This window comes from Lathamus discolor, chromosome 2 (assembly GCF_037157495.1).
Source record: "Lathamus discolor isolate bLatDis1 chromosome 2, bLatDis1.hap1, whole genome shotgun sequence".
NCBI lineage: Eukaryota > Metazoa > Chordata > Aves > Psittaciformes > Psittacidae > Lathamus > Lathamus discolor.
This window is the reverse complement of record NC_088885.1, coordinates 74,152,434-74,171,231: the sequence shown is the minus strand read 5'-3', so window position 1 is coordinate 74,171,231 and position 18,798 is coordinate 74,152,434. Positions and strand designations below refer to the sequence as shown.

Genomic DNA, 18,798 nt, shown 5'->3' with positions numbered 1-18,798 from the left:
AACAGTTAAAAGCACGGTGGATTTTGCTTTTGCTGTCCGACTTTGCAGGCTGTGGAGCGGCAGCAACGGCGGGTGTCTCGACCAGGGGTCGCCCGGACAGCCAGAGAGGAGGAGAGGGTTACCGTGCGCCGCTACTACGGGGAAAAGCGGGATAGTGAAGGCAGTGCCCAGGCGGCTGGGTGGCGGGGGCTCCCCGGGCGTGCACCCCGTGGGGAGAAGGGGGTTTAGGCGGACAGGGAGAGAACAGCGGGCCCAGCTCCTGCCCCGCGGGTTGCGGAGGGCCGGGGCTCCCTCGGGAAAGCTGGCTCGCCCGGCGTGGGCCCTGCCTGCAGCTCCCTCTCCGCAGCGGCAGGAGTTACAAGCAGCTGAGGCAGGGCTCGACCCCACACCCGCCGCCCCGCACCTCGCGCCGTAACCCTTCCCCTCCCCTCCGCCGTGCGGGCCTCTGCCCTTCCTCCGGCGCTTGTCTTGCCGAAGGTAGAACTGCCACGAAAGCCGGTTAAAAAAAAAAAAAAAAAAAGAAAAAAAAAAGAAAGAAAGAAAAGAAAAATTTCACTCTCCTGAGGCCTTTTTCAGGGGCGCTCGGGACCACCGGCCACTCGCGGGCTGCAGAATCCCCTCAGGGATCAAACAGCGCGGCGGAGGCCTGCGGTGGGGTCACCCCACGGGAGCACAAGCCCTCATTACCTCTGCCAGAGGGCCGGGGGATAGAAGGGGGGGGTCGACTCTGCCCCAGGGCCCGCCGGCGGCGGAGCCCTCCTGGCCGGCCCCGCCGCGGAAGGCCAGCGAGACAAAGCGACGGGGGTTTCCTCGGGGTCGCGGAGTAAAACCGCCAGCGCCATCTAAAAATACACACCTCCTGCCTGCAGTGTCAGCCCGAAGGGTAAAAGCAAAGGGGAGGCTGAGGGGCGAAAAGACCCGCTACTCGAGCACGCACACGTCGGGGTGGGTGGAGAGGGAAATGCTGCGGGGGCAGCTGACGGAGCACAGAGCCCCACCGACTGCTGTAAGTGCATGTAGAAAAATTAAACTTAGGTGTAAGATGGGGTCCGGATGAGTCCCCTGCCTTCCCCCTCCTCGGCCCCTTGCACATAAAGCAGCCACGTCCCCCCGGGCGGACATGAGGGCCACATCCTCTTCCCTCTCCCGGTCCGGCGGAGAAGGCACCGGGCTGCCCCGGGGCAGAGCGGGGAGAAGGGCACCAGGGGTTGCCGCCCCCCGTTGCCTGTGGGCGACAGGTTTGCAGGGGTGGGAGGCGAAGGGGAGCCCGTAGCCGGCTCGCAGACTCGCGCTCCCTGCCTCCCTTAGTGACCCCCCTTCACCTCTGATCGTTCACTGGCGGAGCATTGTCTCCAGACACAACAAACGCAGAAAGCAGCGCTGGAGCAGGCAGAGCTCCAACGTTTTGACGGGTGGAAGAAAAACATCAACAGATACTTTGCAATTATTTTGTGATGGGGGCTAGGGGAGGCGGGCGGGTTCTCAGCAGCAGACGCTAATTGCAGCTTTTGCTTTACTAATGAACTCGAACCGGTTCATTTCGCGCTCCGTCCTCGTCCCCCCCCGTCCCCCGTCCCCCCCGTCCCCGGCAGAGCGCTTGGGGGGCGGGAAATGGCGTCGAGAGAGCTGTAATATTTATGCAATTCGTTATTTGGTTTTAAATCCATCCCATCCCGCAGAGGCGAAGTTAGAAGAGCTAAGGGAAAGCAGCGACCAGCTTCTAGCTGGCAGGAGGGAGAGAGGTGTGTGAGCGCCGGGTAACTGGGCACCCCTGTACCCTCGTCCCAGCGTGAAGGGGCTTGACAAAGTGACACGGCCTTCCGCTGGCCTGCAGCTGCAGGCCTGTTTCACACAGTCGGAACGGGAACATACATAGCATACACGGAAAAAAGAGTTGCAGTAGAAACTTGCATCAAAAAGGCAGTGCGAATGTATTTATACTGGGCAATCCTGCAAGCACCGACATTGTTTAAACAATTCTCTTCTGCTTTGGACGATATTATCAGTGCTTTAACATTATCATTTAACGGAAAACAGTCTCCTTTTTCCTTATTTCAAATATTTATTAAAATTAAAAAATATACTCGGCTGCTTAAATGTTCTGGTAAGTAAATTCCAGGAACGGGGCGGGGGGGGGGGGGGGGGGCGGTTTGAAGGGCAACAAGCCATGGTGTTTTTTGTAAACCGAGTGCTTGCCTTCCGAGGGACAAGCGCTGTAGCGATATGACCTGTTTATTCATCGATTCATATACTACATAAATATTCTGAACTCATGAGTGTAGTAATTTTTTTCCTACTGGAGGAAATTCAGCTATTTTAAGAGTTAATGGTTCTAAATGTGTTGGTTTTCCTGCATTCTCCCCAGAGGTGATGGGGACTGGAAAGGAGGGGGATTCCAGTTTGGGGGGGGGCATTGTTGTTTTAATTCTCCTGAACGCAGCCTAAAGCAGCTGACCCGAAAGCGGGGTAAGGCACTGCACACCCAAGCCCCCTGACACCTAAAGGTCAGGTGAAAGTCTCCAGCAGGTAAGTCGCGGGCCGGCTGCCTGCCCAGCTTACTTGCTCTTTGGCTCACAAATTGTTCCCTTCTGCCCACCCAAGTCGTCTCAAGCTGTGTTTATTTAGGGGGCAAAAAAAAAAAAAAAAAAAAAAAAAAGAAGAATTGCCGACCACCCAATTCCCATTCAGCCGGAGAGCTTGTGAGCTCTCACCGGTAGCCCGGGCCACCTTCCCCACCACCCCAGGTTTTTTTAATATTGCTATTATTTTGCTATTAAACACGCATACAAAGTAAGGCGCAAGTTATGGGCCTAAAAGGTCGCTGAGGTACGTCCGTAAGACGCGTTTGCTTAGAGGGCGAGAGAGAGATCCCCCTGAACAGCCTGCTGGCCCAAGGGAGAGAGGGAGCCTTTGACTATTGCCTCCCCAGTCCGCTCAGCACAGAACACCGGCGGCCTGGCAAAGAAGCCGAGGCCGGGTTGGGACAAAAACGAGCCCCTGAGACCGCAGGGGCTTCCCGCGGGGCTGCGCCACCGGCTCCCCTCACACCGCGGCACCCCGACGGTCCCATTCGGCGACACCCGGCCATCCCCCCTCCGGGTACCCGGCAAATACCACCTCCGCGGCCGCTTCCCAGATAACCGGACGCCAGCAGCTTTCCGACCAAACTAAACAAGGGAAGAGTCGTTAGTTAGCTGCAAGTGACACCGAGGGCCCCTGTTCCTGCCCGATCAGTGGGAGCGACCCTCGGGAGAGTGGGAGCTGGCTTTTCAGGCCCCCTTCTTGCGAAATGAGGGAGTCCCACTCTCCTCCCTTAAGCACCGTCCCGTTTGCTGTCTCTGTCTGCACGGCCAGTCCCCTCACTAGATAGAAGGGGACCAGCTTGTTGGCCACAGGTGCGTGTATAAAGTTTTAAGGGGGAATACACGCAGCATTGCTGCCGAGGGGTCTCCGGCGCCTGTCGCGGCCCCGCAGAGCCTGCCCCCACTCCGGCGGTGAGGCTATTGTTTCGTTCAATTAGGCTCCGCTTGATAAAAAACAATCGCTCATTAACCCTCGCCCTCCTCCCTCCCGGCTGGTGTGCTGTGAATGGCGACATCGTCTCCCTTGACCCCAGTCTCCCTTTTCTGTCTTTCTGTCCCCTGAAAAATGATTCCGCAAGCTCTGATTGAATTTTATTCCTTCCTGACCTGGCCCGTTTTTATTGCATGGGCACCATCAATCTTGACCTAACGCGACGTTTGTTTATTACTTTGGAAAGAAGCGAATGGCTTTATGAGCCCCAGCGTAATTAAACCAGGAGGGCTACGCTTACCGCGGCACCGCCACCACCTTCGGGGCGGATTCACCACACAGACAAGCCGCCGGGGAGGCGAGGCAGGAGAATGAGGATATGAAAAAGAAAAAAGAAGGAAAAAACACCTCACGCGGGAAGCTTAAGTGGCACCTTCCGAGCCCGTGAGCCCGTGTGCGCGATGCCGCTGGCTCGAAACCCGCGCACATCCCTGGGGAGCACCCAGCAGCTCCCTTACTTTAGGGCCGCTATGTAGAGGTAGCGAAGCTCTTGCGCAGCGTGCCCTGTAAACCTGTGCGCGACCTCCGCGCTGCCCCGGCTGCGCGCCTGGGCGTGCCACCTGCGCTTCCGCGCAGCGGAAGCCCACCCCCGACAGCGCCCACCGCCGCACTCCTCATACCCCCTCCGCCCCCCAAAAACACTCGCGCACCTTAAAATGATGTATGCATTTAGCCAACGTACCCGGCCCCAACACTGGGAACCGGGGAAACGCGGGCTGGCCACGCCGAGGAGTTTGAATTACTTTACAAGCGAAATTAATTGAAAGCTAATGCGCAATTAGCGGTTGCTGTTGAAATGGGTGATTTCGGGAAGAGGATGGGGGAGCGTTTCTAGGAGCCGTAGACGCTCCTGGACCAGCCTGGCCGCAGAGCAGCCACGTGCGTGCATCGGCGCTGCACGCTTTTGCCTACGCAATCAAGACGATATAATACAGAGTGCGCATTGTTACCTCACGCTCACCTCCACGTGGGCGCCAAGCGGGGCTCAGCCCCCGGCCGTGCGCAGCCGCTCCTTGCTGCGCGGTGCAATATCCCGCAGCGGTCTTGGCGTACGCAAATTGCGGATTACCCGCACCGCGCAAGGAAAGCCTCCCCCTTCTCCTCGAGCGCAAAGCGGAACTTTAAGCTCACCCTGCTCCAGCAGCGTACTTTTCGGGGAGGTAAGCGTGCTGCCGCACCACAGCCGGCTGGTCAATAGGTATAACCCCAGGGTTACCAGTAGCGTTACAAAATTAAGCCCGACTATGAAAATATTGCCGTGTTAACTTCGAAGCTCCTTTCCCGAACTTAGTGGCCTTCAGAAAGAGCCCCAGATTTTGTAAAGCGCAGATATGGTAACGTTCCCATAATGTCTCCGTGCACCACACAGCCCCACCACGTTCCCTGTCAGACCTGGCCTCTGGAGGTGGGAAATAAGGTTTAACCTATGAACTCTTCAACTATTTGCAAGCTCTTCTCTGCTATGTTTGGTTATGACTTTTGCATAACATAATATGAACTGTAATTGCTTTGATAAGAAATTCTGAGGAGGAAACTTAGGAGAGAGGATACTACTATTCATGTTTTCCTTAGTTTGAGAGATGAGCAAACACAAGAAACCACCAGAACCAGCTAAATAGAACTGACCCTCAAATTAATTATTTTTTATAAAGTGATGTGGTTTTGTTTGGGTTTTTTTCCTAGACGAAAAGCAAAGCAATAGTTTGGAGGTGGGGGTGGGAAATCAGCTTGGGCTAAAAACACAATACAAAGCACCGTGCTAACCTGGCACCTACTGGGCTGCTCCGCAGGCCAGGCTGGGGCCAGGCGTCCCCGCTCGCTGTAGGGGCTGCCACCAAAGACGCCGTGGCCTGACGTTCTGCGCCCACCGGCTCCGCGCAGGGTCGGACCGCGTCTCCTTTGGCGTTCGGGGCAGGGCCAGTTCTGCTGGGAGACAATCACAGGTCAGAACGGACACGCGAATTTGCCTCCTGCTCTTAAGGGGAGGGAAGCGCAAGGGGGACAAGGGACCATGCCCGGTGCTGGACCCCGATGTCCGCAGTTCGTGCCTGACACACAGGAGCGCTGCCCTCAGGCAGATGCCGCGCTCCGCACCCTTCCCGGTGTGCTGCCGTAGCCCGAGACTCGCCAGGCCTTTCCCCCCACCTTCATCAGCCGCAAAGCTTCACGCCGGAGGCCGAGGCCCGGCCCCGGCCCCGGCCCCGGCCCCCTCCACGCAGCGCCGCGCAGAGACCCCGCGGCATTGCCCTGAGCGGCGCGCTCACCAGGCCGCCTTCCGCTGCCAAGCCCGCACGATTCACTGCCTACCGGGGGGACCCTCAGCACCGCTAAGCTTGTTTTCGTTGTGAACAATTTCTGTGTGGATGGGGAGAAAAAGGTGTGTAATAATACAGTAATTTATTTAAAACCCAAGCACGCGTCGTTGTGAGCCAGCCCGTCGCACTGAGAACCGAGAGGTGACCTAAGCCACCACCACGCACGTCACTTCAGGAAAGGGATCTCCTCCGGAGGCAGAAGATCCCGCCACGACCTACCTGCGGCCGAACGGGGCATTTCCGTTTGCCCTTTCCTTGGCTGCGAGCCCCCTCCAGCCGGGTGCCCCTTTTGCAGCCAGGGCCGCAGGGAGCGCAAATTGTGCGGCCGCCCCGCCGTGCCGGGACTGCGGAGGGCAGCGGGCAGCTCTGATGCGGCCGGGACATCAGCAATAATTAAGCAGGGCACTTGTTGGAGCTCCACATGGCCCCTCCAAGTCCCCTAAGTGAGCAGCACTACTGCCAATGCAATGAGTGATTAAACAAGCTGAGGTAGTGAACAACTGCTTTTCCTCTTACTGATTTTCTGAGAAAAACCTAAAGACAGGAAAGCCGGCGCCTCATCGCAACGAAAAATAATGGCCAAATAACACATGCAATCCCTCTCCCTTCTTTAATTTGTACTTTAAATACCGGGCGAAGAGGAGGCGGGAATGGCGTTAACACTTAGCAGGCACCTCGCTGGCAGAGCCGGGGGCCGAAGGAGCAGCCGCCGGGCCCCCCCCTTCCTGAGGACGGGGAGAGAAGAAGGGACGTGGCGAGAGCCCCGCCGGGCCCCGGGCCCGGTAGTCCCGGACAGAGGCAGAGGGGAGGCTGGAGTCTCCCGCGCGGCCCGCCCAGTGCCGGGAGATGGGCGGTTGGAACAGAAGGTGAGCCGGAACTGGAATAGGTAACACTGTATTTCCCTTTACTTGTGAGAAACTGGGAGAAGCGATCAAAGCGTGCCCCCGGAGCGAAGGCGACCAGCTCTGGTCGTCCTTCACTTCAGCCTCACCGTAATCGTTTGCTAGAGAGTTTGAGTTCCCCTCACCCAATTTAGCAAACAAATAAATATAAATAAGGCCGGTAATCTTAACAGAGGTACTAGTGCAAAAAAAGAGCAAAGTCTATGAGATACTGAAATAAAGATATTTTAAGCCAACATAACAAAATAACTTCCCACACCTCTCCAGTTCACTCGATCTGCTGAAAGTGTTTTCTGAATATTAGATTACTGCTTTGGAGGGGAACAGTAGCTCAAAAGCGAGGTAATAAGGTTTAACTGTAAATACCTTTGTATTTATTTACAGTGTAACCCTTAACAATGCAACAGCAATTACCGCTAAGTGTTGCTTTTAGATAAGAGATACTGATAGGAAACTGTATTATCTTGAAAGCAAACTTTAGGCCTTAAATATCTGTAATCAAATAATCTTCTTCCCAGGTCTGACTGACAAGGCAGGTTCTTTCAAGTTAATGAATTTATTGCATTTTGGTGGTTATTTACAAAGGGGGAAGGTGATCCCCATTGCCCGTAGGTTCTTAATTGCAAATTGTCCAGGAGGTGAGATTCTTGATCTGACAAGACGTCAGTCTGTGCAGCACTCATCTGCTACCCTGGTAATATTTTCCTTCCCGCCCCCCCCCATTTCAGAAAAAAAGGAGTAAGGGATTAAGACCAAAATAATAATAACAAAAAAAAAAAAAAAAAAAGGCAAAACGAGCAAACAAAACTGTACAAGAAATATGAAAAACTCTCCCACACAACCTCTTTCTAAAACAATTTCAGCTCCAGCAATCAGGGCACTTCCAACAGACCAGTAATGTCCTTATAGGACAGGAGTAAAGCAGAGCTATAATGGTGTGAGGGTGAACTGTATGAGCAGGTTCCTTCCCTGAAATAAAATAGTACTTAGAAAATATCTATTACAGAAGCGGCTTCACGGATGTGACTGTGCGCATTGCTATCGATTCTACGAAGCAGTGATTTATACGCTTACATTGCATTTAAGAATATACGTACTACAACCTGGCATCCTCTATACACTGTGGAGTTTAGAAACATATGCAACGCCTATACGTGGCTATAAATAAATATGTAATCCTTCTTTAAATATAGATAACATATGTAAATCTTACATATACATACATTTGAAATACACACAGATCGATAGCTCGATATATACACAGTTACACAAGGGCAGGAATCTAGTGCATGTACTTCTACCTCGGAGTTACCGCTTCATCTAGCCTTACACAGGCATATTATTTAAAAAGCCGTAATGTTGTCATACTACTGTGCATGGTCAAATGTTTCCAGGTCTTGCCCATTAATTGCTAAGAAAACGTGTTTGTTTATTTGCCAACTCAGAGCTGCCATGGGAAAGTCTTTTTTTCCTAGCGGATAAGGCGAGCTGACTAAGTGGAACATATTGCAGAAGAGACTGAAAAGGGATTTTTCGACCTGGCAGTTCCTAAATGGTCTTTGGAATTTGTGCGGAGGGGAACGAGCTGTTCCAGCGACAAAGTTAGTTATAAAATCCCTTTTCCTTCTCTTTCTGTCTCTGCCTCTAAATGAAATTATTAAAATATACAGACGTGTAAAGGATCATTCCAACTGAATGGTAATTTATTAATAAACAAACAATGCAATACCTTCAGAATATTTTCAACAAAAAAAAAAAAAAAGGAAAAATATTGATAGAATAAGATTAATACAGTTTCCCTTTTTATATATAGTGAAAAAAAAAAAATCAGCGTTTCAGTCAATTTTAAAGTCACTTTTCATGGAAGGGGGAAACACTTTCTGGCGTTTGGTCCGCAACATCCAACTACAAATTAAAAATAAATTACTATGTCGCAATTTACATTTTAAAACAAGTCCTTGTAGAAGAGGAAGGGGGGGGGGGGGAGAAGATGGTACTCTACGCTGGACTTTTCGCCCCCTTTTAAACACGGGGCATGGCAATACCTTAATAGATGGAGAAGGGGAAGGGGGGCGGGAAAAAAGTACTTCTCAAAGCAATTAAAAAAAACCAAAACTTACGTGTTATTGGAGTAACACTGTCCTTTAACAAACCAAGACATGCTTTGGGGCTGTCTCTGTACAAAAGCTTTTCTCGTGCTCCCGCTTCCCTGTGCGGGCGCGGCGGGGCCCGGCGGCGCGGTGCTGCGCGCTATCCACGCCGTCTGCCCGCTGCGGGGCCCGCTCAGAACTTGCCGCAGTCGTAGACGAAGGCCCCGGAGGTGCGGTACAGCGGCTGGCTGCCGGGGAAGGCCATTTGACAGCTGCCGCCGCCCCCCGCCCCGCCGCCGCCGCCCCCCGCCCCACCGCCGCCGCCGCCGCCGCCGCCGCCCGGCGAGGCGCTGAGGCCCAGCCGCGGCGCCTCGAAGACCTCCCGCGGGGCGGCGGCGAAGCCCTGCTGCGGCCCCGCGTAGCCCGCCGCGCCCGCCAGCGGGCCCAGCTCCCCCGCCGCCGCCGCCGCTGCCGCCGCCGCCGCCGCCGCCTGGTTGAGGTACCAGGAGGCCAGGCGGCCCTGGTGCGGGTGCGGGTGGTGCCCCTCCTGGTGGCCGCCCGCCGCGCCGCCCAGCCCGCCGTGCCCCAGCGCCCCGCCGCCGCCGCCGCCGCCCCCCGCCCCGCCGCCGCCGCCGCTGCCGCCGCCCGCGGGCATAGCATAATCGGGCAGCGGGTCCTCGGCGGGGCTGGCGGCGGAGGCGGGCAGGTGGCCGGGTCGGTCGGAGGCTCCCGCCGCCGCGTAGAGGCTCATGGCCTGCATGTTGCAGTGGTAGGTGCCGGTGGCGGCGCCGGCGGCAGCCTGGCCGCAGGGCGAGCCGTAGACTGAGCTGTGGCCCGGCGAGTAGCCGCCGAGGGAGAGGGCGGGCGGGATGCCGGTGCGCGGGGCGGCTGCGGCGGGGGCCAGGAGGCCGGTGCCCAGCTCGGAGGAGGCCTGCGGGGAACCCCGTAGCGAGGTCATGATGTTGTCCACGCTGAAGCCCGGGCCGTGGTGGTGGGGCGGCGGAGGCGGAGGCGGCGGCGGCGGCGGCTCGGGGGCCTCCAGGCTGAGGGAGCGGCTAGAGGGGAGGGTGCTGCGAGGGCTGCCGCCGCTGGAGAGGCTGCTGCTGCTGTCGGGGCTCTCGATCTTGGGCACGGCGCCGAGCGGCGGCGCGGCGCCGGGGGGGGACACGGCCTGCGGCGGCGAGGCCGTACCGTTCTCCGTCTTGATGTCCTGGATGCGGACGGGCGGCGGCGGCGGCGCGGCGCTGCCTCCGGCGGGGCCGCCCTCGGGCTCGGCAGCGGCGGCGGGCGGCGGCGGGCGCGGCGGGGCATGGTCCTTGAGGTGCAGGCGGTCCTTCTCCTCCTTGTCCTTGACGGCGTCCTTCTTCTTGAAACGGCGCCGACGGCGAAGGAAGCTGCCGTTCTCGAACATGTTGTAGGAGTCGGGGTCGAGGGTCCAGTAGCTGCCCTTACCGGGCTTCTTGTCGTCTCGGGGCACCTTGACGAAGCACTCATTGAGGGAGAGGTTGTGGCGGATGCTGTTCTGCCAGCCCTGCTTGTTGTCCCGGTAGAAAGGGAACCGCTCCATGATGAACTGGTAGATCCCGTTCAAGGTGATCTTCTTATCGGGAGCGTTCTGGATGGCCATGGTGATGAGGGCGATGTAGCTGTAGGGCGGCTTCACCATATCCTTGGGCTGCGGCGGAGGCGTGTAGGGCCCGTAGGCGCGGGCCATGCCGGCCGGGTACTGCTCGTGGGCCGGGTGGGAGTACATGCTCATCGGGGCCGGCATGGCCGTGTAGCCCCCGCCGGCCGCCGCCGCGGCGGCGCGGTAGTAACTCTGCTCTCCGCCGAGGTACGGCACCACTCCAAGGGAGTTGGGGCTGGACACGGAGTAGCGAGCCTGCATGTCCTCCCGTCAGTTTTCCCCCACCCTCCCCGCCGGACCAAACAGCGCGTCCCTTCCCCCTCCACCCCTCCGCCGCTCCGCGGACCGAGCTGGACCGGGCGGCCGGGCAACCCCCAACCCCCCACCCCCCCCGGCGGAGCGCGGAAAAAGGGAGGAAGAATAACGACGGCAGCGCCGAAAGTCTCCCCTTCTTCGCCCGGGAAAGCCCACCGGCAAGCTCCCGCACTCCGCGCGGAGGGGGGAAAAAAGTCAAAAAATGGGGGGAAAAAAGAGGGGGGAGGAAAAGGGGAAAAAAAAGTTTTTTAAAAGAAATCGGGTAAAAAAAAAAAAAAAAGTAATCGCAGCGAAGAAAGCAACTTCCAAACGCAGAAAGAGTATTAAGAAAATAAAACCTTTGCAAAGAGGCTCCCACGCTCCCAGTTCCTTGTTCCACGGGGATCTGCAACAAGTTGTCTGCAAAGGAGGGACAAAAGTAGAGGGATATGTTTTGTTGGCTTTTTTTAAGCGAGCAGAAGAAGAAAAAAATCCACCTTCCCGGTCTCCCAGTGCAAAGTCTCCCTCTCTCTCTCCCTCTCGCTTTTTTTCAGTCTCTTTTTCAGTCGCAGGCTGCTTTGGGAAGCATCGGAAAAACTCCTGAACTTTTGAGCATCCGTCACCACGGCGAGAACTTTTTTACGCACTTACAGTTTTCTCCTTTTTTTTTTTTTTCCCTCCCTCTCCTCTCTCGGTCTCCTTTTTTTTTTTTTTTATTTTTTTTTTCCTCCCTTTTTTTTTTCTTTTCCTCCTTTTGCAGGCGGCTCAGCTCCGCCCCACCGAGCCGGGCGGCCAATGAGGGCCGGGAGACACCCGGGGCTCTGAATGAGGAGGGAAAAAAAAGAGGAGCGAGCGAGAAAAAAATAAAAAGAGCAAAAAAGAAGGAGGGGAAAAAAATTCCCCGCCGCAGCCCTGGGAGTTGCAGCTCTCAGGGACCGGCCACACACGCTCGCCGGCACACGCGGGCGTCTTGAGCGGAGGGTGCCCGCGTATTATGCGCGCCGACCCGCGCAAGTCTTACAGCCCCGTGCCCGCCCGGCCGCCCACTCGTATACTTTCGCGCGCGGTCACCCTTGCACGCGCGTCCCGGGCACACGCACGACATGCATGCCTGCACCAGTGTGTGTGTATCCGTATCTACATGCGCATATATATATTTATATATATACACACACACAAGCACGTACCTATATACATGTATGTATGTGCTCTCCCGGAGCTCTTCCCACCCACGCGCCCACGCCGCTCTCTGCCACGCGTGTTTCTCCCGCACTTTTTACTTATGTTTGTTCTTTTTTCCCCCCATCGTTGGTCTGTTTTTTCCGGCCGGGCTCTCTCCTTTCTTCCCTTTCCGTCTCCTTCCCTCCCATCCCGGCTGCCGCTGGTGTCGGCGGGCGGGCTCCACGCCGATGTGCCGGCTCGGTCCTCGCCTTCCCGGACCAGGGAAATATGTATGTGTATGCGTGTGTGTGTGCTTGCGGGGTGGGATGCCCCTGCCCCAGCAGCACCACCCTGCCTGCAACCAGCTGCCTGCCTGCCCAAACGCCTCTGGAGAGATTGCATTCCTCTGGTTGACAAGGTTTTGACGAGTCCTCCAAAGCTCCTTTTTATTAATAAGCCACAGCGAGAGCTTCCCCCCACCCTGCGCCTGCAAAACGGGCGGCCGCTGCCCCCGTTGTTTGTCAACGCCGGTGCGGTCCTTTGCGCGGGGTCTTTAGCTCGCTCCTTCAGGTAGTCTCTATTAGACCTGGTGGGATGTGATAAGGAAAAGCGGGTACTTGCCTTATTAATGTGTTTATTTGAGATGGAGAGGGCAAATACTTCTATTCTTAATCTACCTCACAGCGGACTGTCAGGTGTGCCAAAAGAAAAAAAAAGGGGGGGGGAGGAAAAAAGTCCAATGAAATGAATGTTTCTTAAACTAGCTGGTTCTGCTATGAAGAATTTATTTGCGTTGCTGTTGCCTTTACCTAAACATCTGGAAGAATGTTTGAGCTCTAATCAGAATTACGCTTTAACGGGAGCTCAAAGATAGCAGAGAGTGAGGGTCTGGTTATTATTTTAAAATTTTCCTTCAAATTTGCTGTTATATTTTAAGCAAGAAGATTTTTTTTTCCCTACTTTAAACACGGAGAGATTGGGATACACATTTGCACAGCAGTGTATTTCACCAGTACTTCAGATATCCAAAATACAACCCAGTGCTCTTCATTCATTTCATAGCTGATACCTCTGAAATTCCATTAGCATCAATAACATCACGGTTGAAAAGAACATGCTAAAAACTATTTTAAGGGATGGAATTTGTACGGGAAAGACGTGTGTGTGTTTGTGAAATGAATTGCCCACCCTGATCTTGTGACACTACAAATATGTCAGAAGACCCTTTTGGCTTCACTGATTGCAAACCCCCTTTCCACACATTTTACTGTGATCGATGACTTTGGGGATCGTGTCACTGGAACGTGTTAAAGGCGCATCTTTTGCTTGGTGGTATTTTAGCAGGTATGGCTTTTGCTCTGCAACACCAATCCGTGGGTTATTAAAAAAAAAAATATTTTAAATGAGATGCGAGTAACGCGAAGGAGGTAATTTATATAGCCTAATATCTGCTTCTTTTCATATCCAAACATAACTGGTCTCTTTTTGGTAATAAATGTCAATCCTTTAATGGTGAATACATTATCCCGTTTAGCCCGTTGTATTTCATCGTCTGGAATCTTTCACCTGCTCCTGCCTAATTACACGTTTTTCCCTTTCCTCCCACCACGGCGGAATTAATCAATGTGCAAGCACTGGACTAGATGTCAATTCCAACACTTCATGTTTTCAAAACCCTCTTTCTTGCTTTGCTGAAAAGAAGGGAGGAAAATGTAAAAGAAAGGGGGCATTTTAGCACGTTTCCATGTAGCCCAGGTCATCCGGTTTTCCCACGGTGTTACCTGCCATAAAAACCAGTTCCCGTGGGCTGCCTGTTCGCTCTGGGACGCGGAGCCTTTACCGACTTTTTCATTTAATCTGGACAACAGCGAAGCTGTTTCTCGGGCAGAGGCTAGAGCCACACCGAGAAGTTTCAGCAGAGTGAAAGGGGGAGGAAGGGGGGCATTAATCCGCGGTGTTCTGCATCTAATATATTTTGTAATAGCCACTCTGATGCTGTAATTGCGAACTGACGCAACTAACGTGTGTTGAGTTACATACCTCAAACCAGCAGGACCCTGGTTTCTCTCGTCGAGGCACAAAAGTCACCATTGTGAAGGTTCACAGAGTGATCTGGGGTTTGTGTGTGTGCGTGGTGGGGGGAAACAACGGGTTCAGGGGGGGCGGGAAGATCAAGTTCTCCCCCTCGGTGTGTTTGGATACCACCCAGAAAGGGCCCTCAGCGCTGGGGTGTCACCCGCCCGGTGGCCCGACGAAGCCGCCGTTCCTCCTCGCCTTTGCCCCTTTCCTGAGCCCGGCCTCCGAAAGAGAGAGCCGCCTTGGGTTGACTCGCTCGGGTCTGCCGCCGGAACGGAGAAGGACGGCGGCAGCCACAGCCACCGTGGCCCCCCACCTCTTCCCTGCGGATCCCCGGGCACCGGCCACGGCCCGAGGCCGGGCGATGGGCGCTGGCGGCGGGGTGGGAGCTTCGGCGGCAGCGCCGGTCCAGGGAAGCCTCTCTTTCCTTGAAACCCTACGAGGCTTCGCGTGTGTGGTCATTTGCAACCTTATTTACGGAGATGTCAGAAAGAAAGATGACATCGGAGCGGTAGGCGCAGGGGCTACCATTTGACCTGGGCAAAGCCCAGGTGGACCCACACAATTCGCTGCGGGTTGTCCTCTTCTCTCCTCTCAAAGACCTGGAGGTGAACTGCTTTCCAGCCCCGGGCTGTTTATGTTTAGACGTAGTCAGAGCTTCGCTTCTCTCCCTCTCTTTTGGCTCCAACATCACAGCAGTGTCCCTGTAACTCTGAAACCAGCCACCCAGCCCGGCTCTTGCATCTCAGGATGCAGCTTTCCATGTTCCTTAAACAGCGGGCAACACCGCAGGAGAAAACCGCTGACATCCTTTCGGGGGGCAGGGAGGGAAGTGAGCGCATCAAATCTGGGCTTCGCTAGTAGAAAAACCTATTGTGCCGAAAGTCCCCTCTCTGTTTACAGCTGCTGGACATAGGTGACAGCCCGCCCTCCTTCCCTGTCTCCCTCCCGTACTCTCAGCCAGCACCTCTGCCATCACAGCCTGTACAATTAAACCGAGCTCTAAATGCAAGGTCTGTTTGCGGGGCACTCAGTTAAGCCAACAGGCGTGATTGTTATTTATTTACGTGGGTTTACAATTCCATAAATAAACCGAGGTAGTTTTCCAATCTAGGGCGTCTTATATCTTAAGACACAAATAACACAACTTAATACGAAAATGAGAGCTCCATTCCCTCTGGCATCTTTTAGGCTGTCGGTCTTGAACGAGAATTAAATTATCCTTTGCAGTAAATACGGCAGCGGTCACCGCCTTCGTCTAACTCGCAAGAGAAATGCCTAAATTTCACATTCGGTATCTAAAAGAGAATTTTGCATTTCATTTACAAGGGAGTACCGAGACCATAAAGAGGTCGGAGCCCGCGTGTTTCGTCTTCCCGTGATAATCACTGCGGTCGTACCTGCGGCTCGTTTCCGTGACACAGGTTGCGTCCCACAGATGTCGCGGCACCAGGATTAAAACCAAAAATCAGGCTATGGGAAACTGTGTTCTTTCTGCTATTCAGGTAGACTACTATCACACACACATGCACACAGAAAAATCCCGCAAGCGCGTAAGAAACCTTTAATTTGGCGGATCCTCTAGCTTTGGTACCTCACAGTAGAACACTAACATCTGGGGGGCTGGGGATGTTAAAAACTCACTCCTAAACCGACAAGAAGACAGCCAGACATGGATTTTTTTCCTTCTTTTTATTTTACTTTCCAAGGTCCCTTGTCCCTTTTGTGTTCCTTTTCCTCCCTGATTTCCTTCCTTTCTCTGGGAGGGGCAGCGAGGGCGGAGGGGTGCTGAATCCACTGGATACTCTGGATTCATATAAATGAAAACACACACGGAGCAACGAAGCTGGGAGCGTGAACCTTTGCAGCCCTATCCTGCTCCATCTCCATCTCTTGCCTTAAAAGACGGCAGGAGAGAGAGACTTATTTGTATAAAGGGTTTATTTACATTAGAATGAAGCGACAGTTCCTAGTCTGGGAAGTGATAAGTACTTGGCAAGTCATTAGGTAGCAGATAGAGATCAGCCCCTGAATACATTATTCCCTGCCTTTTGCATACTCGTTTTTGAGGGCCGAGGGGTTTTTCGGGAGGGTGTGCGGTAGAGGCGGGGGTAGGGGAGAGGGGGTGGCCGTGAGGGCGCGCAGCCCTGCGGAGGGCTGCCACTGAGCGATGTCCCGCTGCGGACGGCCGTTGGCGGAGGGGAATCGAAAGACCCCCCTCTCCGCGCAGAGCAGCGCGGCGGGAGGAAGCCCTTCCCTGCCCTCAAGCCGCCGGGGCCCGAGCTGGACAGCAGACAAGGAAGGGAAGCCACAAATCCGTTTCCCCTCAACCACCGGGGAAGGGGCGGCGATGCCGTCGCGCACAGCACCCTCCGCACCCGCGCCCGGGGGCCACCTGCGAGGCAGTAGGGCTCTGCGCGGGCTGCGGGCGCCCCCTCCCGGGTTGCCCTTGCCACTGCCGCCCTCTCCGCGCCGTTCCGCTCCAGTGCGCTCTCCGGGTTCCGCCGCGCGCAGCCTGCCCCAGCCGCTGGGCATGGCTGCTCCCCGGCGGAGCCGCCGCGGTCTCCCCCGAAGGGGGAAAGGGGGTTAAAACCCACCCAGACCCGTCCCGACGCCTCTTTGCCGGAGGCGCGGCCAGGCGGTGCCGCCTTGGTGAATGAAGCGCGGCTCGCTGCTTCTAGAGGTGAGCGCCGGGGTGATGCCGGCTCTGTCCCGGCCAGTAATTCCATCGGTCTGCCAAGGAATGTCATTACCGATTGCCAGGTTTGCCAATAAAACTTGCGAACGAAAAAATGTTGGTTTCCAGGAAAAGCACTTCTATTTTTTAACCTCCCCCTTGCTGTCTAATTACTGATGTGTTCGACCTCCGAAGAACAGCTTCATAAAACTGGCAAATCCGGAGGCGGATGCCTTCGCACAGTTGTACAGCTACAGAGTTGTGTTAATACACACATGAGCACGCACACAAACTAATATATACGCACAGCTAAACGCATGCATAGTTTTCAGAGTTTTACAAGACATTTATGTGTATTAAGTACAATCGCACCAAAGAACCAGTCTCCTTTGAGGCTCCTAGGAGCTATGGTAATACAGGCAGTAAAACTTGGGTATCTGCATATGCCCTTTTATGAAGCCACAAATGCTGTCTTTGCACAGTTATTTGCGCACTGCTGGAAGCAACCCATTAGAGTTGGTTACATACAGAAAACAATGTCTCACTCTGCAAAAAGCAGAGTGTAATAAAAAAGTGAAAGAACAGTTTAAAAAGTAGAGCTCTCAAGATCTATCACTTGTTTTCCAGAAAACACAGGGAATGCACTCAAAAGATGGAGTTTTAAATGCACCCTGCGTAACAAACACATGGGACTTGTGGCTGCAGGAGCCCTATGGGCTATGATCCCATGCAAGTCACTCTTTCTAGGAGGTCTCTATTCTGAAACCTCTGCAATGTGCTATTTAAAGGTAAAACAAGTTATCATTCAGTTCCTTAGTGTGTGATTTCTGCAGCTTCCAATTCTTTATCCTGCTGCCACAATGCCACATGCAGTAGTATTTCTGCAAGTCCGTCACCAGGCTGGTAGGCATGATTTGAAACAGCAAATCTGCACTGAAGCAGAAAAGAGCTTAGGCAGTATGTATTTCAGCGTTCCCTCAAGCAGCGTCCTTTCCTTGTTCTTCAAAGACCAAGTAAAAGCAAAGCTTTCAATCATTCTTTTTTGTTCAGGTGGCATTAACCCTGTTCACTCTACCCCTCGATTGAAACATGTTGCATGTTGGATGTGTGGCTCTGGCACACTGCAGCTCATGCCCTAGATCCTGCCCCAGCAAGACCGGCTGGCCAACTGTGATGGCAACACAGCTCAGGTTTGTGTGTGAGGATGGCATCAGCCAAGCCAAACAAGGTCAGTTCCCCTATTTTGCAAAGTAGAAGGGATTGCAAATCCCTGTGCAGTGTTAGATGATCAATTTGGGGGTGCTTCACTTGATAAATACAAAGACAGGTCTTTTAAGATGGCATAGCAGGAAGGAAAAGACACTTGACGACTTTTTTTAATTATTTAACTGGAAAACCTCTAAAATAGAGCCAGAGATTCTTAGCTGAGACATTTAAAAATAGTTGCGTGTGTCTGACTGTGGGATACGAGTGTGGTTGGTTGGGTAGATAGGCAGATATGTAGCTTTCTTTTAGTGCACACTTTTTGCTCTCTTGAGTTGTGGATGCTGCAAACATTGAAATCGTGAGTTACTAACAGAACACTCGTGGTAGGACATGCTGGTCAGTAGCTTTCCCCCAGTTTAGATGGGCTTGCCGGATAGCAGAGAACAGCATTTCACTGAATACTGAGGCCTTCTGGAGAGCTGCAATGCATTCCCCGTATGACGGGTAGGCCCACGGAGGAAGGGGGAGGATTTACATGGGATGGAGACTGAAGCTACTGTAACCATCCCTGTGGCAAGAACACCCACAGAAACAGGTAATTTGCCCCTCCCACACCAGCTAACAGCCAGAAGCAAAAAATGTTAAAGCAACTTACATCATCGTTTGCCTGTATCATTACTAAGGAGGAACTGAAAGCTGTTTTATGAGGAGCAGACAGACAAGACTAGCTTGAGCTTGAGACATAAAAAACCCAAACCACTAAGATACCTGAAGGCATCCCAATTAAGTGATATTACCATCCCGATCAAGATGCAGTCATTGTTAGTAAGCATCCCTGATTTTTAAAAGAGATATTCCAATTACGTAGATTTCCTGA

At 53.9% G+C, this 18,798-nt stretch overlaps 1 protein-coding gene across 10 annotated transcripts in view; it reads right to left on the bottom strand.

Annotated features, from left to right (window-relative positions):
• FOXC1 (forkhead box C1) overlaps window positions 1–12,184 on the bottom strand; it is a 37,953-nt gene extending 25,769 nt beyond the window's left edge. For 4 of the 10 annotated variants that reach the window (XR_010610074.1, XR_010610071.1, XR_010610073.1 and 1 more), the window contains exons 1-2: window positions 8,911–11,456; window positions 5,338–5,499 (exon numbers count right to left, since the gene is read on the bottom strand). Coding sequence is in view for 2 of the 10 variants with exons in the window: in XM_065667467.1 (XP_065523539.1) it covers window positions 9,074–10,768 (1,695 nt within the window). In the remaining 8 variants the exon portion in view is untranslated. Of the gene's footprint in view, window positions 1–5,243; window positions 5,500–5,811; window positions 5,929–6,546; window positions 11,457–11,988 lie in introns of those variants that run through there. The other 6 variants (XR_010610070.1, XR_010610072.1, XR_010610076.1 and 3 more) reach the window with 6 other exon arrangements.
• Window positions 12,185–18,798: the final 6,614 nt, after the last annotated feature.